At 42.0% G+C, this 26,411-nt stretch overlaps 1 protein-coding gene and 1 pseudogene across 2 annotated transcripts in view; one reads left to right on the plus strand and one right to left on the minus strand.

The window, feature by feature from the left end:
• SELENOI (selenoprotein I) overlaps nt 1–24,905 on the minus strand; it is a 39,385-nt gene extending 14,480 nt beyond the window's left edge. Inside the window, exons 1-4 of one of the 2 annotated variants that reach the window (XM_039238339.1) lie at nt 24,732–24,901; nt 7,122–7,190; nt 6,566–6,674; nt 4,603–4,677 (exon numbers count right to left, since the gene is read on the minus strand). In XM_039238339.1, coding sequence (XP_039094270.1) covers nt 4,603–4,677; nt 6,566–6,674; nt 7,122–7,190; nt 24,732–24,788 — 310 coding nt within the window. In that variant the 5' untranslated portion in view covers nt 24,789–24,901. Of the gene's footprint in view, nt 1–4,602; nt 4,678–6,565; nt 6,675–7,121; nt 7,191–24,731 lie in introns of both variants that reach the window. The other variant, XM_039238340.1, reaches the window with a different exon arrangement.
• Nucleotides 336–4,217, plus strand: LOC120235793 (annotated as a pseudogene).
• Nucleotides 24,906–26,411: the final 1,506 nt, after the last annotated feature.

Raw genomic sequence — 26,411 nt, forward strand, 5'->3', positions numbered from 1 at the left:
AAAAAAAAGAATTAAATGGACTGATGTATTGAAACTGTACAATGCACTATTCCTGATGCTGTGAAGATTATAAGAATAATCTTAGAATAAACTAAGTTTGTGTCCTCAGTGTTTACAACTGAGAACGGAGACAACACATGGCGATTAAAGATACAACACATCCCAAACCACAGGAGAGTACGGAAAAGGGACAAGAACTCTTCAGGCTAAGATAATCGAGAGTGGCCTTCCAGACAAGATGATACCTGAGCGGGGACATACAGAATGAGTAGGATTTCAGTAGATAAGCGTGTGCTGTTTCAAGAGGAGGGAGTGCTATCGGCAAAAACAGCAAGATGGAAAAGCACATGCGTGTTCAGCTGACCACAGGAAACCAGTATGTAAAGAGGGCAGCAGGGAGGCTAGAAGGGAGGTTGGAGCCAGTTTAAAAGTTTCAGGGAGTATGAGGAGCTATGAAAAGGGTGTGAATAGGGGAATGACAAGAGTAAAAGTAGTGATGTGCTTCAGGAATATTCACCTGGCATCGGTGTGAACGGCAGGCTGGAGAGAGGACACAAATCGGTAAGGCCTACACTGAGATGGAATAGAGTGGGAATGAGAGGCTGGAGGCAGGTGAGATACTGAGAAAGCAAAAATGGCAATGTGGCAAAAGGTGGGTGGTGAGGCTGAAGGACCAGAAGATTCTCTCCAAAATCTCCCCTCTGGGTAACCAAGAGCACTGGTGCTAACAGAAACAAGGAAGCCCACAGAAGGAATGTGCCTGATGGAAAAGATGCCTGAGCTGCTGGCAGAATTATCCACATGGTAATGTCAAGCAACTCAACCTAAGGTACTTACTAACAACTCAGAAGATCTACAAGGGCTAGAGAGAAACACAGGAGTCATCTCAATAGTGATAAGTACCAAGGGAATAAGAGGAAAGACAAAGTTAAGGATAAAGCACAGTGAAACACCTTCATTTAGGGGCAGAAACAGAGGAGATGGGGTGTGGGGGGTGTAGGGAAAGAATGAGAGTGGGAAAATGGTAAAACCTAGGGCACCTAGGGTGGCTCAGTCGGTTAAGCAGATGACTCTTGATTTTGCCTCAGGTCATAATCTCACAGTTAGGGAGTTCGAGCCCCTCACCGGGCTCTGTGCTGATACTGGAGAGCCTACTTGGGATTCCCTCTCTCCCTCTTCTCTCTGCCCCTCCCCTGCTTGTGCTCTGTCTCAAAATAAATAAATAAACTGTTAAAAAATCTTTTTTTTTTTTTTTTTAAAGTAGGCCTTTAAAACCATTGTTGAAGGGATACATGACGGGGGAGTCCCAGATTCCTGCCCCAATACTACAGACCTCTGTCACACAGTGTTGAGAACTTTTCTGCTAGCTAAAATATTTCCAAAAAGTCTTTTCTCCTTATTTGCTGGCTTACTTTCTGATTTGTGGGGCAGCTTCTGTGCATTTATTACAAACACTAAATTCATGAACTGCATACTAATTAGGTCTTGTACAGCTTCCCACTGACCCCATTCCAGCTCCAAGTCTGGGGTCTAGGATGTTCTGTTTCTAAAAAAACAGAATGCTTTTTTAGAAAGGTAATTCGGGGCATATAGCATATATTATGACCAAAAAACAAAACAAAACAAAAAAAACCCACAAACAAAAACACCTCAGGAGGACCCGGAGCAGCACCCTGGGATCAAACACACTGATATTTCTGCAGCACAATGTAAGAACAGTCACACTGGTAGAACACAGTTTAAAAATTGCCTCATGTTAGTTCAAGGCAGTTTTGCAACAAATAGTTCATGTTCGGTCAGGATTTGTGCCAGAACCGTGGATGTGAAAAAGGTACACCGTAGAGCTCTGAGGACATGCTGCTAAAAGTCAGAGCCCTCAGGTCACTCTCACTTTTTTCGCTATTCCTCCCTGCCCTTGGCAACCGAACCCTAGAGCAGAAACTTTTTTTTAATATTTTGAAATGTTTTTTATTTATTTAGAGAGAGAGGGAGAGAGGGAATGCCAAGGCGGGCTCTATGCTGTCAATGCAGAGCCTGACGTGGGGCTCGACCCCACAAACCGTAAGATTATGAGCCAAAATCAAGAGTCAGATGCTTAAATGAGCTACCTAGGCACTCCCTATAGCCGTATTTTTTTTATATTTAATTTTTAAAAATATTTTTATTTTTGAGAGAGAGGCTGAGTGTGAGAGGGGGAAGGGCAGAAAGAAAGAGAGAGGGAGACGCAGAATCTGAAGCAGGCTCCAGGCTCTGAGCTGTCAGCACAGGGCCCAACGCAGGTTCGAACACATGAACTGAACCATGAGATCATGGCCTGAGCTGAAGTTGGACACTTAACTGACTGAGCCATGCAGGCGCCCCTACAGCAGAATGTTTAAGCCTGCTCATCTTTAAGAACAAATAAACAAAAGCTTCTGCCTAAAATGTAGTTTTTCACTAAGCTTTCTCCTAATTCTTCTAGACTTCACGCTCTTCCTTCCTCAAATTCTTGCACCTCTGGTCACCTTCAATGTCAGCATTTAATCATATACCAGATTATACTGGTTTTAGAAGTCATTTTTATCTGAAGAGATCTAAGCAACTTTAAGTCAGGGTCTCGTATTTTATACTCATTTAAAAACTATAATACTTAAAAAAATCATTAAAAAAAAGGGCGCTAGGGTGTCTCAGTAGGTTAAGCATCTGACTTCGGCTCAGATCATGATCTTGCACTTTGTGAGATTAAGCCCTGTGTAGGGCTCTGTGCTGACAGCTCAGAGCCTGGAGCCTGCTTCAGATTCTGTGTCTTTCTCTCTCTGATCTTCCCCTGCTTGTGTTTTCTCTCTCTCAGAAATAAGAAATGAATAAACTTAAAAAAAATCATTTTAAAAAAGTACTAAAAAATAAATTTTATAAATAAAAATGAAAACTATATACTGACTGCCTACTATGTGTTAGGCACTGTTCTCAATACTGGGGACATAGTCCTCAAAGAATGTACATTTTAGAGCAGAGAGACAAGTAGGCAATATGGTTTTGAGCACTATGGAAAAAAATAAAGCAGGAAGGAGGACAGGAGAATGCAGGACAAGCCATGCAGACAGAAGCAACAAGAAGCGTTCTTGGCAAAACAGACAGTTATGGCCTAGCACAGGGGCGAACTGATCACTTTCTTATTCTCCCACCCATTCCCCACCGTGCTCTACTGTAGCAGCTCTCTCAAAATTCCACAAATATCTGACGGGTCAGTACTGTTTCCCAAACTTAAGGCAAAAATGATGTCTTATTCCATCCAATTTCCCAAATTGGTAAATATTTTTTGTAAAGAGCCAGACAGTAGTAAATAGTTGAGGCATTATGGGCCATCAGGAGACACTGTTGCCACTACTCAACTTTGTCTATGTTGCAGAAAGCAAGCATAGAGCCCTTGCGGCTCCCTGAGCAGAGCCACGGTGGTCAGGAAGAACAAGGGCCTTACAAAGGGCAGCAAAAAAGGGGCCAAGAAGAAAGTGGTTGACCTATTTGCTAGGAAAGATCAGTATGAAGTGAAAGCACCTGCTACATTTAATATAAGAAATACTGGAAAAACACTAGTCACGAGAACTCAAGGAACAAAAATTGTATCTGACGGCCTCAAGTGCCATGTTTTTTAAGTGAGCCTTGCAGATCTACAGAATGATGAAGTTGCATTTAGAAAACTCAAGCTAATAACTGAGGATGTTAAGGGCAGAAACTGCCTAATTTCCATGGCATGGATACTTCCCGTGAGAAAATGTGCTCCATGGTCAAAAAATGGCAGACCGTGATTGAAGTTCATGTTGATGTCAAGCCACCGACAATTATTTACTTCACTTATTTTGTGTAAGTTTTACTAAAAAACGCAACAATAAGATTTGGAAGACTTTTACACTCAGCACCAACAGGTCCACCGTGTTCAGAAAAAGATAATGGAAATCATGACCCGAGAGGTGCAGACAAATGACTTGAGAGCAGTGGTCAACAAACTGATTCCTGACAGCATCAGAAAAGATGTAGAAAAGGCTTGTCAATCGATTTTTCCACTCCATGATATCTTCATTAGCAAAGTAAAAATGCTAGAGAAGCCCAGGTTTGAGTTGGGAGAGCTCATGGGGCTTCACGGAGAAGGCAGTAGTTCTGGAAAAGCTACTGGCGATGAGACCAGTGCTCAAGTTGAACAAGCTGATGGATATGAGCCACCAGCCCAAGAATCTGTTTAAAATTCAGCCATTTAATGATGACAAATAAGAAATCTTATTCATGATGTTTAAAAAAAGAAAAAAGAAAGCAAGCAGGCACAGACAAGTAAAGGAATGAATATAGCAGTGTTCCAATAAAATTTACTTATAAAAATAGACAAAAGGACAGGGTTGGCCTGCAAGAGGCAGTTTGCCAACTCATATCTTATTCTCTGCATCCCGAGCAATGAATGACAATATTTTCCATAGAGAAATGCAAAAACATACTTATTTTATTGAATAGGAAATCAGTAAGCCCTAGTTAAAATGAATTAAGCAGAAGAGAAAATGTTAATTTAGTGGATGGCTGTCCTTGCTGAAAGACTCACCAGCCATTGACTAAAATGAGTATTTGCCAATTTCTTACCTAGAGTGTAGGCTATGAAGTTGAGGATCCCCACTACAATCCAAACCCAATCGGGTACATGCTTGTGACCCGGCGCTGCAAAGGAAAGCACTCAGATTTTAGTACAAAGTAGGATCATTCTTACTGCAGCACATCCTGCTATTGAGAAATAGTCCTATTTATTAAATAGAAGTTAAAATATTTTACAATATACTTTCAATACAGAATTAGGTAAACGTTAAAATACACGAATAAACTGACAAAACCAAAGAAGCAACTGCCCAACCCCTCATAAATGACAGGTACTTATTTTGAGCTGTAATTATAACTCAAAGCTACCTGTTCATCTCTACCTGAAAATTATGTACATGCTAATAATGAAAATTAATGTTTTTGGAACTTACAAGATGCTTGTGTTTAATCTGCTCCTCACTGTTGACAATTATCCTACAAACATGTATTAAGCCTTCAATCTATATTCTCTCACTACTTATTAACTAGCCAAACAAAAGACCTTTTCATTTGGGTAACTAAGTATCAGGAGGTCTGGGTTCCAGGCCTGGCTCTATATTCCAGCAGCCATGTGACCATGAATAGATCATTTAACCTTTCCTAGCTTCCATTTCCCCAATATACTAGGACTAGATGGGTTATCTGGTCCTCTGGTTTCTATGATTTGGAGAAATACACATAATATTTACATATTTTTGGTACTCTTAATAACAAATTAATATGTTAGAGTAGTAAGAAAAATTAGTATTTCTAGTTATAAAACTTTTAAAGATGTTCTGAAGATTAAAATATAAATTTTTAAAAGCTACTCAGTATCAAAACCATGCTTAATAAAATGTAATCTTATTATTCACTTAGTACTTCATGATCTTCGATTGTCATCTTACTACACGTACAAAAGCTATGGCTTAAAATTTCAGTTGATAAAGGTAGGCATACATACAGTTTCAATATTCAGAATTTTTATAGTATCAAGTTGTAAGTGTTTGAAACTCTGAATTTTCCTACAAAAACAATGTTGTCAGTGACCGTTAACTTGTCCAGGTCAGTCCACGAAAGTCTGCTTAACCCCACAACACCGATGAATTTTAACACTAAGACTCTTTACTACATCATTTGTAAATATTCTTACTGGAACATATATACTCTGACTTAGAATACAAAAGATATTCATCTACATCCATCTTTCTATTCCACTCAACTCTATCAACTGGCTGAGCAATGAAAATAAACTCTTTCTCCCACTTATCCCCTGTCATCCCAAATACAGCCCGATTCTGTCCTAGGGTCTGGGGCAGACACAGGGCAAGGGAGGACAAGGACCATGAGGACAGCATCAAGTATGAAAGAAGACACTGGGGTCTGGGGTGGACGCAGACGACAGCTGCCTGCAAAAGCATTTTTCTCCCTTCCCCAGTGAGAGTCCCAACTTCCGTCAATAGCGTTTATGGTCTAAGAACCATTTTCAGAGCAAACCTGGAGTTATTCAAGGCAAACAGGGATGCCAAGCAGAGGGAAAGAGAGATCACATTCCCTTCAACATGGTGGGGGGGGGGGGGGGGGCATGGATTTTTCTTGCATAATTAGAAAAAGGGAAGGGATGTTTCTGGAACTGATATGTATGCTGGGCTCTGCTTATATTCGCTTTCAGGCAAAGTGTCACAGTCCTCATTACTCTGTCTTCTTAAAAATCCAATTATTCTTTAGTTATCAAAACCCCACTGCTTTTTAGACAGCATATCTAAATTAAGAAGCCAATTTGGTTTCTAGAAGTTTATGGAAACATAAACTACTTTCACAGTAACAGACTGTGAAAACACAACTTACTTTTACACCCAATTCTAACATTTTACACACTCTTATAATAACCAAAACTTCTCCAAAAGACAAGCATATTAATTGAGCCAGAAAACAATATGCCATTTTTCCCTATTTAGACATTTTAAATTTTATATTAAAGTAATAATCTTACCTGAAGCATAGAAGTCAGGATCAAAATATGCCATGAGTAGGAAATTGAACACGACCAGCAGAAAGCCAGAGAAGGTTATCAGATTTGGAGCCAGCCAAGTAGGAAATACCTATTTTTTTTTTTTCAAAATAATTAAAGTAAAGGAATCGCTCAACATGCAAATTTAAGTCATAATAAAAGCTATAAACTTGACAGAGCATATATAGGAGTTATATACACTAAAATGTAAACCACAATGTTCAGTTGATAGAAATAAGCATTTCATTCTTCTATTTTCTGTATTTTAAATTCTATAATCAACAAACTTATAGTCATGATATTACAGTTATTTTAGAAAATGTTTAAATGCATTTTATAAAAATGATAAATTCTAGTATAAGAAAATAAACTTATACTTCAACAATGAAATAAATCAAAAGGTATGTGACTAAGGGAAAGGAGGATAGGAGAGGGAGTTTCTCTGTACATCTTACTAAACAAACAGTTACATCCATAATACCCCTTAAAATATTTAAAACTTACTAAAGCCTACGCACAAGCTTATTAATTGTCTTACCTTTACTATAGTATTCCAAAATGGGTGCATGACATACAGAGAGAGTGGATTGGTATCCATAGCACTGTACTGTTAAGAAATGAAAAGAGAATATTCAGCTCTCCTTGCACAATGGCAAGTAGTATAGTATTCCTGGGGTGACAATAAGATTACAAAAATAACTGGAGAATATGTCTATTCACATGATATCCTGCTCTAAATAACAAAACTGGAGGGACAATGTAAATGGGGCAAAGACAGTCAAGTACAGCCAGATTTCTTTTTTTCACTCAACCAACTTGTATAATGTCCTAATGCTTCGTTAGGGAAATTTATACTGCTTCCGAGGTCTCACTTACAATGCAAGATCAAAACATGCACACTGTGTACATTCCAACACAGACTTTCTCAGCCTCCTCCTGATGCACTTACTAGCTGCGCAATCTTGGGCAAGGTTATTAGTCTGTTTTAAGTTTGTTCACCTACCTGTAGATGAGGATGATACCTCAAAGGACTGCCATAAAAATTAGGAAAATTAATCATATGCCTGAGTGCTATGCATTAGTTATTATTAAATGTGCCTTAACCACCGAAGGATGACAGATCCCTTTACGGCAGGAAAACAGATCGCATAAATAAGCGAAGGAAGACAACAACAGGTTAGGGTTCTGTGGTAATCAAGTTCATTCCCTAATTATTGAGCTATTTAGTAAAAATTCAAAGGCAAATATAACAAATAGACACACATGTACTGGAGTACCGGGGAAGCTGGAGGCACTCTCCTAGGTGTGGGGAAGAAGGGATCCTTAACTGGTAAGGGATCATTCCCACCTCAGAGAGTGGCAGTATTACAACTCGTCCGGAGGACATTTACACGATGTCACAATAGTCAAATGTCTGAAAAAAGATGTGCATTTTTTAAACATTTTTTGTAAGTCTGTTATCTTAAGAGAGAGAGCGTGCAAGAGAGAGCGGGGGAGGGGCAGAGAAAAAGGGAGAGAGAATCCCAAGTAGGCTCTGTGCTGTCGGCCCAACGTGGCGCTCAATCCCACGACCGTGAGATCATGACCTGGGCCTAAATTAAGAGTCAGACACTTGAACTGACTGAAGCCACCCAGGCACCCCAAAAGGTTCTGGGTTTTTTAAAATTTATTTTGAAAGAGACTGTGAGCAGGGGAGGGGCAGACAGAGAGGGAGAATCTCAAGCAGGCTCTGCTGTCAGCGCAGAGCCCGACACAGGGCTCGAACCCATAAACCGTGAGATCATGACCTGAGCCGAAATCAAGACCTGAACCCTAAACTGGATTAGCCACCCAGAAGCCCCCCTAAAAGTTCTATGTTCTATATTTATGCTTAGTATGTACATAAAATAAGTAGTAAGCATTTGAATATCTAATTTTTTTTAAAAAATCATAAAGGTCAAAATTTCTTCCTGAATGCTTCTGAATATGCAAGAAATATTTTCTTATCAGTGTTTCAAGACTCAAGACTGTGATGGAACAAAAAAAAGTAAATAAACAGAAATAACTTAAAATACTGGGGCAAAGACAGACAGCTAGTAAGTCAAATGACTGAACAGACTCCAGGTCTGAGCGCCTCCCTTTCTCCACCCCATTCTGACTGACATGGGATGAGAGGGACAGAGGATCTGAGCTAGATGGTGGCAAGAAAATGGAGAGGAAGTCGCCAGCTACAGCAAGAGGCTGTGGGGCTTCAGCCAGACTCCAGGCAGGAGCCTGCTTAAATGCATGTTACTTTTCTGACTAAAATCAATTCGTGGGGGGCCTGGCTGGTTCAGTCGGAAAAGCACACGTGACTCTTGATCTCAGGGCCTGAGTTCAAGCCCCACACTGGGTGTAGAGATACTAAAAAAAATAATAATAAACTTAAAAAAAGTTTTCTCTAAAAATTTCTTTTTAAATAATAAAATAAAATAAACTTGGACTTGCACAGCTCTCTACAGGCCACAAAGCCTTTACACATAATAGATACCACTGCACCTGAACTTCTATGGAATGAGGGGTCCTCAACTGACAGGACCGCCTGGATTTAAGTCTTCGTACCTGAGGACATGGAACCAGTAAGAGCCCCTGGAGACCGCCAGGGACAGAGGGACCCCGGGCCCCTCCACAGAAGTCGGCACCCAGACCCCCTCGAAGTAGCCAGTGGGTCAGATAAACGGGGAAACCATGAATTTCAAGTCCACCACCTACTGCCAAGTACAAAAGCTGTAAGGAGTCCAAATCAGAAGGAAACTATTTAAGACATCACATGACTACCTGATACGGTGTACAAAGTACAATGTTCTTAATTCGAATGTTTGCTGAATGAGTGTCATTTAGCAGTGTTCCATAATTTAGATCTACAACGAGGTCCTTAAATGACAGTATTTTGGTCTGAGAAGCTCCTCTTTTTAAATCCTGAAGTTTTGCCTCTAAGTTTTGACTTTAGGAGACCAGTAGTATGAAAAGAACGCAAAGCTAAATTCAAGAAAGTCAGTCTGCCTAAATGGACCTTTCACAGCTAAGCTCAAATACAGCAAGAAAATGAAATAGGAGATTACAAAAGGCAGTGAACAATAGACCAGAAGGACACTCCGTGCTCCGTGCTCTACCTTACACACCCGCATGTTCCTCAAGATCACATATCACTTAATATAAACAAACTTAAAACTGCCTTCTGAATCAACAGGAGGGAAAAAGGACAATTCAGACCCTCCCCATGCATGAAAACATAGGTAAAACATAAACTTTTAAAGATGTGAAACTAGATTCAGGTATTTGTTAATGCTTATTAAATATATATTTTATTTTCTATTGGAATGGTATATACCCGAGTGTCTTAGCCCGGCTAGTAATCCAGTGCCAAAGCTCACTGTGACTTTACCTCCAGTCTACAAGGCCAGATGAAGCTAGCGCTCTGGAGAAATGCTTGGGAACCACAGCCTGGGTTTGAGAAAATCGTTTCAAGGCAAAATCTCAGAATCACAAGCGTTCTGAAGATGTCTAGTCCTTATGTGCCGGACCCTCGTCTATGCAACTAGGTAAAACAGTCATCTGGCCTCCTTTTAAATGCCTCAGGGGCAAAACACTCATTATTTCCAGAAGCAACCCAACCCATGTTAAACTAACTCCTCTATACACTAACAAAACCCTCCCCTTGCCCCGTCTTTTCTATCCTGTTTTCATTTTGTCTTACAAAGTTAAGTGAACAGGGGTCCATTTTTTCTTCCAAACAACAGTGCTTCAAATATCTGAAGACCGCTCTCTCCCTGTCAGAGCTACATCTTCTCGTCACCTGCTTAAACATCTTATGCCCCTCTTGCTGCTCCTCTTGCCACGCTTTCAATCTTCTTTCTCATCTAGGTCGTCTTTAGACCAGAGCTTGGAAAGCTTTTCCGGAAAGCATCAGACAGTAAATATTTTAGGCTCTGCAGGCCATGTGGTCTGTGTAACAAACACTCCACATTACCACTACCACTGAAGCAAGCAGTCACAGAAAACAGGTAAACATATGGGCATGGTTGTGTTCCAGTAAAAGGTTAATCACAAAAACAAGTGCCTGAAGGCTTTAGTTTGACAATCTAGATGCCAGACCATCCCAAATGTTAACCCGACATGTGACACAAACATGATCGGGGCAAAAGAAACATTTCATGTAGTGCAGGAGTAGAAAGAACAAGACCATAAAGCTCCTCTTCCTCAATGACTTTGTTTCTCTGATGCTCAACATAGTAATTTCCCGTGGCAACAAGAGCATCCTGCAGACGTAAGCACAACCGCACATCTGGCCTGCTTTTCCACCTTTCTCTATGCTAATATGAGGTTGACTATGGAACCTAGTACAAGACTCTACATTTACCGTTATCACATTTCATCTTACTGGATTCAACCCATCTTTCTATCCCTTCCAGATCTCTTCAGATTCAGACTCACTTATCCAAGGTGGTCATGATGCCTCTCCAAACACTCAGCATGTCAATGTGTCATGTGCTAATAATAACACCTTCACCTACGTCTCTGTAAAAATGCAGATCAAGACAGAACTTCTAAACATTTCCCTCAAGATTGTTCTCAGTATAGTGAATAATTGTTATTCAGGTGTAGAATTCTGTAGTCATCTACGGCAATTAGTCCATCTTGCCCATGAGAAAAAATTCTCTTAAAATCTTAAAATCAGAATTACTTTAGATTACATTTTGCTAAAAATTAGAAAGGTTCAGAGCTTTTTTTTTTAAACTTCAGTACAAGTCAGAAAATAGAGCAGAGTTCACTCATTCATTCAGAAAGCCAACAAATATTTATGATTGAATACCTATGATTGTGCCCAGCAAATTTTTGCTAGACCCAGTGAAGAGGATGATGAACAGACCAAACGTTCCCTATGCTCACCAAGTCTACTCTTTTGTGAGACAGACAGTAAACGCAAACAGGGGGAAATCACAAGTTGTGTTAAATACTGTGAAGGAACTAAGAGGGTACTTTGCAAGTAGGCCAAGGGGCAGGGAGTATGCCTAGTCAGAATGGTCAGGGAAAGCTTCTCTAAGGGACACTTCAGCTGGGTCCTAAAAAATGAGAAGACTGGCAAGGAACATATGAGATATTATAGTGAGTGATATTATAGTGAGTGATGTTATAGAGAATGATATTATAGTAAGTGAAAGAAGCGAGACACTAAAGAGAACATGCTGTTGTAGATTCTATTTATATGAAGTTCAAAAACAGACAAATTAATTTATGGCAAAAGAAGTCGTAATAGTAGTTTGATGAGAGAGACTGACTGAGGGCCTTCTGAGTTGCCAGAAATAATTCATTATTTTGATCAGGGCGGTGGTTATATGGGTATATACATAAGTAAAAATTCATTAAACTAGGGGCACCTGTGTGGCTCAGTCGGTTGAACATCTGACTCTCGATTTCAGCTCAGGTCATGATCTCACGGTTCGTGGGACTGAGCCTGCGCCAAGCTCTGCACTGATAGCACAGAGCCTGCTTGGGATTCTCTCTCTCCCTTTCTCTCTCAAAAATAATAAAACAGAATAAAAAATTTTTTAAGTGTCATTAAATTAGACACTTAAGATCTGTGCATGCATTTATGTGTAACTTATACCTAAAAAAAAATAGAAAATAGAGAATATATATGTGGCAGTGTGCATGTGTGGGCACATGCACCCATGCATACTGCAGGGAGGGGAGTGCGTGCCAGGCTACCTTCCAAGCAAAGAGAACAAAATGTGCAAAGACCACAAAGCTAGAAATACTTTAAATGCTGGAAGAAGGCCAATGCAGCTATAGTATAGTGAGCAAGGAAGAGAGGTATGTAAATGAGACTGGAGATGTGGGCCCACACGGCTCACCCAGACCACAGGGAGCTAGATTTTATTCTAAGCCCAATGCATGTCCTGATTTACCTTTTTAAAGAGTCATAGTGATTACAGTGTACAAAATGGACCTGAAGGGTACCAAAGTGCAAACAGAGGCCAGTCAGAGACTTAAAGTGCAGCAGGCAGAGAGGATTATGGGTTAGACTAGTAGTAGTACAATAACTTCTAAATGACTTCCAAATATGCTGTGATGTACACAGTTTTGAGGACATTAAAAATGTGAGACTCCCCTTAATTTAAGAAGGAAATTGGCTCTAATGAAAGGAAAACTATGAGACCACCTCCTTTGACATAGTATTCCTTTATAAAGGTGCTGTATTTTACAAGTCCCTTCTCTGTACTGATAAGAAAACTGACACAAACTGACACACTTGCACTAAATACAGAGCTCTGGACAAATTATTAATTAGACTGAGGCCACTGTCCCAAGTAATGCTCTACTATCTAGAATCAGCCAGCAGATTTCCCCTGCTTCGTTTGTCTTGTAAGCAGTGTAAGGAGAACAGGACTCTTACTGTGAAAGGAATCTTAATATAAGGCCTGTCCTTACTTACCTGAAATATAAGCTTTCATACTTACGAAACACATCTGGTTTACTGTAGTAATCCATAAAACGTGGCTCAAGTGCAAGTTAACAGTAGTTCATAAACTGCACTTATTGTTAATCACTTCAGGTTGCAAGCAAACTCAAAATGACATTTCTAATTTTTAAAACTTATTTCCAAAATTCTTGAGTTCACAATTATTCACGTTTTTAGGAGTACAAAGCAAGATTTCCACAATGAGCCAGTTTTAGTTCACAACTGGGTTCATTATATGAAATTATCATATTTGTCACTCACACCAACCTTTCAGACATCTCTAAAATGAAACACACACATTACCAACCTCTCGTAAAACAGGAGAGAGAAAGAAAGAGTCAACTCTTTTTTTCCCCCCTGTACAACGAAGCTTGGTGTCCGGTACAGCACCAGGGTACCATCCTGAGAACAGACCCTTGCTGACAGGGATCATGACTCAATCACGCTTAGCTGTTTACGTCTTGATGGGTTAGAGACCATCGTGGCCAACACGTACTCCACCAACCACTGCGGGAGCAGAGTTCTTTAGCAGTGGCTTCCCAATCCTCCAGGCTATTCACTTAAGCACAAAGCATAAAACAAGGAATCTCTATTTTAAAAACTGTTATTCACTCAACAAACTCTATTTAAAAATTATTATTCACTCAACAAATAGCAAGGCAATCAAAAGGGCAGCCTCTCACATACAAATAAATGTAGGACTCACTGAGCACTGGGATGTAAAGAAACAATTAAGAGAATAGAGAAGACTTCCCAACCTCATCTTTTCTGCTTCTGGCACCCAGTAGCCTGAGCTCAATAAACACATTTGAATGTTTGCAGATAAACGAAAAAATGCATGATTTTTTCTGCAGGTTTAAGTAGTAGTACAGTTAATGTATCCATGATAAGAGGCATTACTTCCTTCACCAGATCTATTTTTCCCTAGAAACTAGTCCACAACAGCTTTTTTTTTTTTTAAGTTTCTTTATTAGTTTTGAGAGAGCACAGGAAAGAATGTGTGAACAGGGAAGAGACAGAGAGAGAGGGAAACCGAAGGGGAAGCAGGCTCTACACTGAGCCCAAGGCAGGGCTCTAACTCCCAAACTGAGATCATGACCTGAGCCGAAGTCAAGACACTTAACCAACTGACCCACCAGGGCGCCCCCTCACCTCCCTTTTTAAGTAGGTTTCATTCTCCACATGGACCCAACAAAGGGCCTGAACTCACAGCCTTGAGATCAAGGCCTGAGCTGAGATCAAGATAAGACTTTCAACTGACTGAGCCACTCAGGCATCCCATTCCACAGCAACTTTTAGCTTCACAAGGGAAAATTCTTCCTCTTCCCCTATTAATATCATGTTTACATTTGTATAATGTTTTATAGTTTCCACAGAACAATGACAGGGGTACTCCTATTTGATATTGTAAGACAGATTATTCCTTCTTATATTACACATGAAGAGACTATGAAATTCAAAGATTCTAACAGCTAATAAACAGAAAGGTCCGAACTGTAAGTCCTTTCTAATTCATCCTGGAATACGTCTATGAAATCGATCACTTTGTTTGAAAGCAGACTACACTTTCTTGGCTCAAATACAATGGTGACCTACCTAAACCCAATTTACTGAAATCATTATTCTCATGATATCCTCCAAAACACATTTCTTGTCTTCCAATTTGTGGCAAACACAACCTAAAGGAATCCCCAGGGAGTCAAGCCCTTGAATAAGCAATCCCTTCCCCTTGGTTCATTCCACTCCCCTGAGGCAGACCCTGTGACTAGTTTCTAACCAACAGAATATAGCAAAGGTGACAGATGTCACTGCCTTGATTCGGATACACTATATGACAAAGGTGTTGAGAGACGTCACTTCCATGTTACATTTCATTACCTAAGTCTTCATCTTCGCAGCTGCAAGAAGCTTCCTGCTGGCCTTTAAGAAGGAAACAGAGATGATGGTGAGGGCCACAGGGCAGGGAAAAATGGGAAAACTCTAGGAGCTAAGAGCCTCTGCCCTAGAGCTGGAAAGAAGTGAATACTAACAACCACACAAGCCTGGATGAGGGGTCCCAAGTTCCAGATAAGAATGCAGCCCAGATGAAACCTTAACTCAGCCCGGTGAGACCCTGAACAGAGCAGCTGGCTAACAGTGCCCAGACTCCTAACAGAAGCTGTGAGATAATCCATGTATGTTGTCCTATGCTACCAAGTCTGTGATAACCTGTCACCCAGCAGTGGGAAACTAGTGCACAATTCCCAAAGCACTACGTCATCTTTTCTACAAAAGAGAGCTTGAGGCTCCTATCCACAAGGTCAAGAATACCTGATGCCTGAGAGCTAACATACTATATTACAGTAATAGCGTTTCTTACTGCTTTACATCCGTTCCTTGGTTTTTATTAACTGCTCTTCAGACTGCAATATAATTGAATACTTCTTTGATGAGGTGGTTCTCAAACTGTAGTCACCAAACTGAACCCAAATTCTTGGGTCCTGCCCCAAACATACAGAATCGGACACTCTGAGCACAGCCCAGCAGTCTCTTTTATCGGACCCTCCTGGTGATTCTGAAGCACACTTAGGTTTGAGGAGCACTGCCCTCCTGAAAACAAACATGAACGGCACTCCCACAACTCCACCGCTGAAGGACAAACTACACCATTAGTCTAGTGCCCAACCTCTATTCCTCCTCATGGTAACTTCAAATAGTGAAGTGTGAGCGAGAGACAAGATAAGAAAATTCAGAAAGTACTCACTATAAGGTAGATCATTATCGAAACTGAGTGAGTTAATATTTGTAAATATCACAACCTGTGATCTATTCACAGATGAGGAAACCTGGTCAAAAATGACACTAAGTTACTCAAGGTCATAATGCTAGTATGTAGTTTCTAACTAAATATTAATTCCCAGAGGTGCCTGGGTGGCTCAGTCGGTTAAGTGTCTGACTCTTGATTTTGGCTCAGGTCATGATCTCACAGTTTGATGAGTTTGAGCCCTACACACCGCATCAGGCTCTACACACTGACCACACGAAGCCTGCTTGGGTTTCTCCCTCTCTCCCTCTCTCGCTGTCCCTCCCCAATTCGCACTCTCTCTCTCTCAAAATAAATACGTAAAAAAAACTTTAAAAAAATTAGACCCAAAGCTACTTATTTAATCAAAAGACATTTATCTCAATTAAAGCTAATAGTATATGAAATGTTCTTAATACTTAACAAAATGTAAGACGAGTAAATACAATCATCTACTCGCCTCTGATAATAATTTTTAAATGGGAGAAAATAAAAACAGTTCTTTCTTCTTCACTGCATTTTTCCCATCTGCAAATATTAGACACAAACCCAATTAGGCATGTCATTGAAGATCTTTATTTGAATGTTTCTATATCTGCTACAAAACATCCACTAAGTGCAAGGCAAAGTTTACCTTTCATTGTTAGATTTGAGAGGAAGCAAAGCATGAAGAAAATGGACTCCTAACCAGACTGCTTGGGTTCAAATCTCAGCTTTGGGACCCTGAACAAGTTACTTCAAATCTCTGTGTCTCGGTAAAATGATAGTACCCCTACCTCACAAGGCACTTGGAAATATCAAATGAGATCATATATGTAAAATACTTAAAGCAATGCCTGGTATATAGTAAATGCTATATAAATGTTTGCTATCATTGCCATTATTATTATTTAGTATCTACAACAATATTGCCCTTGCCATTTCAACTTTCCTTCATTGGGCTCACCGGGCTCAGCCTGGTACCTTACTTCCTTAGACCTAATTTACCATGGTCTTCCCGGTCTCTGTGCTTTGGTTCCCCCTCCCAATCTCTCTAGAACGTTTCTCCAACTCTCCCTGATGCTCTGGGCAAATTCTTATTCAGCAAAGTTCTTCACATTTAAACATTATAGGAGTTAGGAAAACAGCCATCATCAGTGAACTGATAATTGAGAAAGGAGTAAAACAACCGAGATGTTTCCAAAAAGTACCTAAAAATGGGGGGCCTTCTACCCACCACCTTTGCCTTTCTGTCATTCTGCAGCAGTTCCCCACCCAGCCTTCTTTCACTCCTTCTGAGAGACTCCTCTCCCAGCTATGAAAATAATTCTTTCTCTGAGACACTGACAAATCTATACCTAAGGCCACTAAAATACTTTTCAAGCCTTAGAAATGTACTTATAGGTGGGAATGGGCAGCTCCCCCAATCTACATAAGGAGATCAAGCACAACTAAAGAGGAGTTATGTCTGAATTAACTGTCACATATCTAGATAACGCCATAACTAACATGTTCCTATAGCTGGCCTGCAGCCATAAGGAAAAAGCAGAAGTTTAAGAATTTCTCATGTGTCTACTGTGGCCCCGAAGAAAGGTGTTCTGACCTTTGAAATCATTACAGAAATATCCCTCTGGTAGAGGGGAAGTCATCCACAAGTGATATTTCTTTAGAACATGAAGTTTTCTTTGTTTTAATTCCCTGTCCACAAACCACACCATCACATGGCCCCAGCCAAGAGAAGTGCCCTGCACAAAAGATTACCCTTATCCTGCCCGATTCAGCATCATGTATCAACTTAAATTATAATTATGCTTCTGTGCTCTAAGGATCAGTCTCTCAGGAGTTTGTTTACTCAGGAGATAGGAGTTAATAATACCTCCTCCTTGGGATATCAAGAAGGTTAATAAATCTTAGACCAAACATACCTTAGGTAATGTTATTACCATGGTACCTTTACAGTGTTAATGCTTCACAAAACCCTTACCTCGGTGGCTATGGCCTCTATCCACCCAGTCCCCTTACCGGAAAACCTGAGTCATCCCAGACTCCTCCCCATCCCTCATCCCTTCACTCACACCACCAACACCACCAGCTAGTCCGTCATCAACCCCTGTCAATTTTTAATCTTAAATCAAGGATCACAAACAGGGATCAGGAGGATACACAAAACAAAGCAGGACTGAATGACATATGTTGACTGGTAGAAAATGGCAAACTGGAGAGGAAATCCCTTTTTTATTTTTTTTTAATTAAATGTTTTTATTTATTTCTAGGAGAGAGAGAGAGAGAGAGAGAGAGAGACAGTGTGAGCAGGGGAGGGTCAGAGAGAGAGGGAGTCACAGACTGAAACAGGCTCCAGGCTCTGAGCTGGCAGTCAGCACAGAGCCCGAAGCGGGGCTAGAACCCACGAACAAAGAGATCATGACCTAAGCGAAAGTCGGACGCTTAACCGACTAAGTCACCCAGGCGCCCCAGGAAATCCCTTTTTTAAAGAAGGCAAGCACTATTTAGCTTCAGGGGGGCCTCATGAAGAGGAAGCTTGGGGCCAATGTTGTCCACTATTCTGGTTTTTCGTTTTCTTTTTTTTAAGTAGGTTCAGGCCCAGCACAGAGCCTATCATGGGGCTTGAACTCATGACCCTGAGATCAAGACCTGAGCTGAGATCAAGAGTCAGCCACTCAACCGAGCCACCAAGTCTCTCCTCACTATTCTGGTTTTTCAAACTCATCCAGAAATCTGGATTTTTATGGGGAAGATGCTAATTTTTGAAACAAAGTATGTGTGGGCCAATAAAAAGTATCTGCTGACCAAATTCAGTGGGTAGGCTAACCAGTTTCTACTGCTATCTTTAAAATACGCAGTCCACTGCTTTAGATTCAGGCCTTCCTCATTTCTTACTTAGGTTTATGCAGAAGGATCCTAAAAAGTCTCCAGATTGCCCCATCCATTCATTTTCTACAAGCTGCCAAAGTAAGCTTCCTAAAATTAAAATCTGATCCTATTTAAAATCAAACCACTCCCCCAAGCCTACAGCATTACAATGCGCCTAAAAATCACCTGAGATATTCAACATGCAGATAACAGTAATCTACCTAATCTGAATCTCCCGAAGAGAGGCTCGGAATCTGCTACTGAAATATCTTCCCAGGTGATTCTGATGCTGATAGTCCTTAGGCCACAGATCTGTCTAAAGGATAAAATCTAGAATTCCTTTCCACCAAAGCATCCTGTTTGACAGAGCCCCACCTCCCTTTCTTCAGCCTCATCTCCTGCCCCTCCCACCATTATGCCTAAAATCTGCCATCTTATGGTTCCCAGAAAATACTCTCAGGCCTTCACTCCTCTTACATTCCACTGCTACTCTGTTCCTTTACTGCCTCTTCTGGTAATGTGGGGCCTACTCAGCTTTATATTTCTAGACTGAGCTCTGCCTTTCCCTCCATCCCCTCTCTGGAGCCTTCCTCAGCTTTAACCCGCACTCCCTGGAGCTGCTTCCCTCTCCTCTCCCATAGTAGCCGGCACTTACCTAACTGCATTCACTATCTATCTATAACAGTTTATTTACTCGCCCAGGTGCCACTAGCTTAATTTTGCAGCCCCAGTGCTATGCCTGACACAGACCAGGCCCTCAATAGATGCTTACTGAATAAACAGAAGCAAACTGTATGAACCAGTAAGGGTGAAGGCCAGATTCTTTGAGCATTTCCATCAAGACGCACAGTCTCTCTTTACAACCTGTTGACTGCAAGATACTAATGAATTCACAAGTATCAGAGTTTCCCTAATCAGGCTGTTGTCAGCATGCAGGGCATAACTACCCTAAGAGCAGAAACCAATTCATCATAAAATTCTATTCAGGAAACCAAACAAGGTATTTCAAAGAACACTTACCTCCTCGCCAAAGCAAAATGATGCAACTTGAAACTAGCTGCTACACTATCAATTAAACTATTCTTCCCTTGGGTCAGATTACATAAACCACAGTAGAAGTTTCACCCTTAGGTAAGTGGCAAAATCCTTCAACTAATAAAGACCTGGCCAAAGAAAGGACAGTAGAAAGGAGGAATAAGCCTCACAAATGTAAAACCCCTCAATATAACTGTCCAAAGGTACATTAATAAGCAACAGAGAAAATGGTAGTTAAACCCCTGACATTTTCACATTCAAAATACAGAAGTATCCTTCTGATATCCAAGAGACACACCGCTCCCTTTTACCATATTTCCAAAATGTTTTATATTCTCCCACACTTTCATTCTTTCAATAAATATTTGTTGAGTGCCTATTCTGCTCATACACTAGACCCTGGTCATGTGGAACAAGACAGCTATAGGCTACCCTCCGAGAGCTCGTATTCTAACAGAGAAGGCAGACTCTCAACTAATTATTCATCTGCTTAATAAAACCGCGGTAACACGATGGAGGACACAAGTGTTAAGACAGCACATAACATATAATCCATCCCATGCCTTCTTCTGCACCGAAAAGCAAATGTCTTAGTTGCTTACTACAGAAATCTAATTACCACTCTACGTGTGCACCTCTTTCCGCAGTTTTTCTGAATAACAGCCAGGTTCCCAACTGTAGCTCTCAGATGTACCTCTAGGGAGACAAAGAAATTAATCAAAAGTAATTTTACCACCAGCAGCTTTTATAGTATCAAATTTTCTCTACATCTCTTTGCTGTCATAAACAGGGTCACATTGGGGAATAAAAGTCTCTTGACTGTTTTGGTCATACCCATTTATGGGATGATCTTCTTCAAAAGCTGTTTTAGGGGCACCTGGGTAGCTCAGTCGATTCAGCGTCCAACTTCAGCTCAGGTCATGATCTCATGGTTCGTGAGGTCGAGCCCCACATTGGGCTCTCTGCTGTCAGCGCGGAGCCCACTTTGGATCCTCTGTCCCCCTCTCTCTGTCCCTACCCTGCTCTCACACGCATGTGCTGTCTCTCTCTCAAAAATAAACATTTTTTAAAAGCTGTTTTAGGGGCGTCTGGGTGACACAGTCAGTGAAGTGTCTGACTCTTGAGCTTGGCTTAGGTTATAATCTCAGCTTGTGAGTTTGAGCCCCACATCAGGCTCTGTGCTGACGGTGCAGAGCCTACTTGGAATTCTGTCTCTCCCTCTCTCTGACCCTCCTCAGCTTGTGCTCTCTCTCTAAATAACAAAATAAACTTTAAAAAAAAGCTGTTTTAATTCAATAAGCACTTATAAAGCCCTTCCTATTAAAGACCACACAATGGGAATGTGTGATCTTTAGGAAAAAAGTATCTCTGCTGCAATTGACATGCCAGTGAAAACTGACAACACAAGATTTTCCTTTGGGACACCTCTGGATTCATATTTTTAATATAAGCAACAGTACTCAGTAAGGAACCCTCTACTAGACGAAGCTTAGGTTATATATTTGTGACTCTCCTTTTAAAATGACATCCACACACTATATTTTAGTGAACATTGGACGCTTGCTAAACTGACCTTTGTTTTCCAGGATGACAGGAAATCTGCTGTCAGACACAGGAAGTGAGTCAGATCATGGAAGAGGTGAAAATATAGGAACAGAAAAGCACACTAAAATTTCCTGTAAATTAGAACACCTACCTAGTTGGAAATATAAATGTAAGAAAAAGTAGATTCCATGATACAGACACTGGCGCCAATGAAACAGCTACCTCTCTGGCACTTACCCAGAAAGCAGATCCTAGTAAGGAGAACAAGTTTGGTTTCTGTTTTTTATTTTAATATAATTTATCGTCAAATACACTTACATACAACACTCAGTGCTCATCCCAAGTGCCCTCCTCAATGCTCATCACCCATTTTCTCCTCTCCTCCACAACCCCCAACTCAGAAAAAAAGTTTTAGATGTCAATATTTACAATGCAGAAGAGATAACAGAAAGGGAGTAGAGCTGAAAGCAAAACAGGAGGTATCTGGGTTAATGACCTTCTTTAATGAAGTTGTAAAGCCCTGGCCATGGTTACCGAGAAGGCTATGGAACTTCCTTCCACTTAAATTTTAAAACATGTCAGCACCCCAGGTCAAAACTGTATTATGATACTATATTGCTTGAAAGCAGAGGAATGTACTCTGACTTGCTACGTTCCTTTACAGTTTTTCCAATTCTTACTAGGCAAGATCCATTATGATTTCCTTCAGCTACTCGTTCCTTCTACATATTTATTGGGTTCTTAGTATGTATAACAGTACTGCGCTCAGGCCGTGGTGATCTGTAAGACAAGTCTAACCACTTGGGTATTACTTTCTAATAGGGAGATACACTAACACATTCCATAAAGGAACAGAGGGTGCTCTAACAGCACACTTAAGGGGAGAGGAGAGGGGCGCCTGGCTGGCCCAGTTGGTTAAACATCCAACTTTGGCTCACGCCATGATCTCACTGTTCATGGGGTGGAGCCACGCATCAGGCTCTGTGCCCACAGCTCAGAGCCTGGAGCCTGCTTCAGATTCTGGGTCTCCTGCTTTCCCTGCCCTTCCCCTGCTTGTGCACTCGCTGGTGCGCGCACTCTCTCTCTCTCTCTCTCTCAAAAATAAACGTTAAAAAAGGAGGAGGGCTTAGGGAATGCTTCTCTGAGGAAGTAACACTTAAGACAGGAAGATGAATATAAATGGGAAGCAAAGCTACATTCCTGGCAGAAGTAGCAACATTAAAGATTTGAAAAAGAAAAATGGCAGGAGGGAGGAGATGGCTACTAACACTGTCAGGGGCAGACAGTGAGAGGCATGACATGGACACGAAGCTGCAGACAGGCAAGGACTACATCATTCAGAGTCATGTAGATCGTGTTATGGATTTTTTGGACTTCATTCCAAGAGCAATGGGAGGACAGGGGTGGGTTTTAAGCAAAGGGATATGTGGCCAGATGCACATTCTTTTAAAGATCACTCTGAAACAGGGGCGCCTGGGTGGCTTAGTCGGTTAAGCGTCCGACTTTCGCTTAGGTCATGATCTCGCGATTCGTGGGTTCAAGCCCCGCGTCAGGCTCTGTGCTGACTGCCAGCTCAGAACCTGGAGCCTGTTTCGGAGTCTGTGACTCCCTCTCTCTCTGACCCTCCCCTACTCATGCTGTCTCTCTCCTAGAAATAAATAAAACATTAAAAAAAATTTAAAAAAAAAAGATCACTCTGAAACAGAGAAAAGACTTATAAGGGAAAAGTGAATGTGGGCGAGCAACAATATAAAGTAGTACCAGATTATAACCCAAAGTATCAAATAAATATTCATGAATCCACACTGATATAATTAAATGGTTGGATAAATATACAATGGGAAGAAAAGACAAATCTCCCGTCCATAATTCCAAACAAATTATGTCAATACGCTGCCCTCAAGGAGGTAGGGCGGAACTCCCCACTCTCAAGTGAGGGCTGTGCATAGCGAGTTCCTTCCAAAGAGAGTAACCTTACAGGGAGAAATCTAACCAACACCACCTTGGTGAGGTGATCCAGATCAACACCAACAGAGATAAATCATACTGATAGCATGTCCTTTTCATAGGATGCAATGAATGGCACTTCGTCTCCATGCTCTTCCTCCCAAAACCCCATAACCCTTACCTATCATGAGAAGAACATCAGACAAATCCCAACCGAGGGATATTCTACAAAATACCTAACCAGAACCTAACCCCTCAAAACTATCACGGTTACGAAACACAAGGGAAGTCTGAGAAATTGTCACAGACAAGAGGAGACAGGACGACTAAATGAAATGTGATACTCTGGATGAGATCCTGCAACAGAAAAAGGGCATTAGGTTGAAACTACGGAGATCTGGGTAAAGCATAGACCTCAATTAATAATGTGTAAATACTGGTTAATTGTGACAAATGCACCATACTAATGTAAAATGTTGCCAGGGCAAACCGGGTATGAAGCACAAGGGAACTTTACTATGTTCCCGATTTTTCTGTGAATCTATTCTAAAAGTATTCTAAAATAAAAAGATGACTTTAAGTGTATGTGGGAAGAGTGGTAATGGAACCACTCTTCTAGTTTAGGCTAAAATTGACAGAAGGTACAGGACCGAGTGATTCACTAGCTGGTGGGTGAGGCAGAGGAATCGAGAGTGAAAGCCACACAGACAGCAAGGATGAAAGGTTACAGCCCAGATTTCAGGCTTGGAAAACTGGATGCGCAGGGGAGTCATTCACTGATAAGGGAGCAGTGGAGTAAAGCCAGATTTGGAGGAAAGTTAATAACCAGCATTCACTGGAGGTCCATGACCCGCCAAGCCCTTCTCAGAGTCCCATAATCGTTTTGCACAATAGAGACTTTTATTTGGTCCAGAGCCAAGTAAAGAAATTAAGAGTTTGGGATCAGGTTTCTATGTACTCCAAAGCGCTCTTCCTACTACAGTTTCTTCCGTGCACGTTTACTTCATCGGGCAGCCCAAGCGCCTCGAGCTCCTGAAGTGGAGTGCATCAGCAGTGTGGCCTCAGTGGTCACCCCTACTCCCCGGGCCTCATCTGCCAAAGACCATCTCCATCTGAAGTTGTCTGCAAGAGGCGGGTAGCGACTTCATTAAAATGATGACAATTAAGACACCACGAAGGGAACCGCATCAGCTAATACTGATGATGATGGTGACGATGATGAAGATGAAATAAAGAGCGCAGCGAATTCTCTGGTTCCACTCCCGTAGAGAGGTCTCCTAAGGTAAAGGCGATCCCCCCGGGAGGGCACCGAGTCAAGGCGGCTAGCCTAGGATGCTCCCACGCACCTTGACCCCAAAGCCCCGGGTCTCAGCAGGACCCCCGGGGAAACGCCGGCCAGCCCGCCCAGAGCCACGCGGCACAAGGTGACACGGACCGCGCCTGCCTCTCAGCCGCCTGGGAGAGGCCGGGACCAGGAGGGAGAGGGGCGTCGCAGGGCCCCGCGCTACCTTATACTTATCAAAGCCAGCCAGCTGCTCCGGGCTCACGTATTCATAACCAGCCATGGCGAACCGAACACCGAGCGCCCACTCGGCAGCGACTCTCCGCGACGAGGTGCGGAAACACGAGCACCACACCGACAGAGCAAGGCTGGGAAGACTTGGGCAGGCAAAGGTGATAGAAGAGCCGCGCTCCGCCCACCGCGCACGCGTAGCGGCCTCAGGCCACTTCCGCCGCCTCCCAGGGCGCAGGCGCAGCCTCCACTTCTCCCCGCCCACCGAGGGAGGGTCGCTAGCCTGCTCACGCGGTCCGCCCCCTCACGCCGCCGCAGTCCAATCAGCGTGGATCGGACAACGCGAAGTCCCGCCTTCCAGGTCTGCTGGTCTCTTCATTCGCTAGCGTCAAAATTGGTGAGCTGAAGTAAGACGAGAGTGGAGGTAAAAGGTCAATTTCCCAGGGGGCCTTGCTCCTCCCTCCGGGGGTTGGGGCGGTTTTCTGTTTTCTGTGGGGCATGGAGTTTGGGAGTTGCCGTTGGGGTTGCGTGGATCGTCTGCGAACCGGTTCAGAAGTACCCCTGGGAAGAGCCGTGACGTTCAAGACTAGAGAGAGGGTGCGTGCCCGGCCCGCTGCAGTTCCTGGCACGCAGGAGGAGCTTAGGAAAAGTGATTGGATGTAGGCGAGGCTCGGGGAAAGGCTTTTTCAGTGTTGGAAGGGAAGTGAAAGGGCGCTGGAGACAAACCCCTCGGGCCTCTCCACACTCCGCGCTGTCAAACTGTTGCAAATTGAAATTGCTACTGTCTCCGACCAGATGAAAGCACAGATCTCTGAGTCTCTAGGGATCTTCAAATGCGTTTGCAAGAAGCGCAGGCACACAACCGGAGCCAGTCGTAGACAGAACACTAGATCAGTGGCTAGTGTGTATCAAGCTAATAATAAAATGTAATAATAGTGATAGTTGCTATCATTTTTTTTAGCACCTTCTGTGCGAGGAACTTTATATACATTTTCGCCAACCCCCATAACAGTATTATTACGTGGAAGGCACTTTCCCTATTTCGCAGCTTCGGAAATAAAAATTCAGCTTACCTAACTTGCCCAGGATCAGACCATTAATTATACAGCTCGGAAGTGGTCAACTCAACATGAAATGAGGTTCTTGGTGTCGGAAACCACTACCTAAAAGAGATCCTCAATCACTGGGTCTCTGAAACAAGGGTGATTATTTTGAGATCTCTTATGTCTAGAGGATAAGATGTAGAAACAGCTCTTCAAGTATACTAATGATACCATGATATATTAGCCTTTCATAATGAAATGCCATATCAGTTGGCATAAGCTGCAAGAAAATAAAAGGCATTTTAAAATGTTTATATTTGAGAGACAAAGAGAGACAGCATGAGTGGGGGAGAGGCAGAGAGAGAGGGAGACACAGAATCTGAAGCAGGCTCCAGGCGCTGAATTGTCAGCACGGAGCCCCAACACCAGCCTCGACCTCACTGACCGCGAGATCATGACCTGCGCCCAAGTCGGACACTTAACGGACTGAGCCGCCACCCAGGTGCCCCAAGAAAATATAAAGTTAAGCAGATGTAAAAGTTATTTATTGCCATGTAACAAATCATGCAAAACCTAGTAGCTTAAAATAACAGCCATTTTATTTGCTCCTAATTCTGTGGGTTAGCAATATG

The sequence above is a fragment of the Hyaena hyaena genome, unplaced genomic scaffold (assembly GCF_003009895.1).
Source record: "Hyaena hyaena isolate Hyena2069 unplaced genomic scaffold, ASM300989v1 scaffold_138, whole genome shotgun sequence".
NCBI lineage: Eukaryota > Metazoa > Chordata > Mammalia > Carnivora > Hyaenidae > Hyaena > Hyaena hyaena.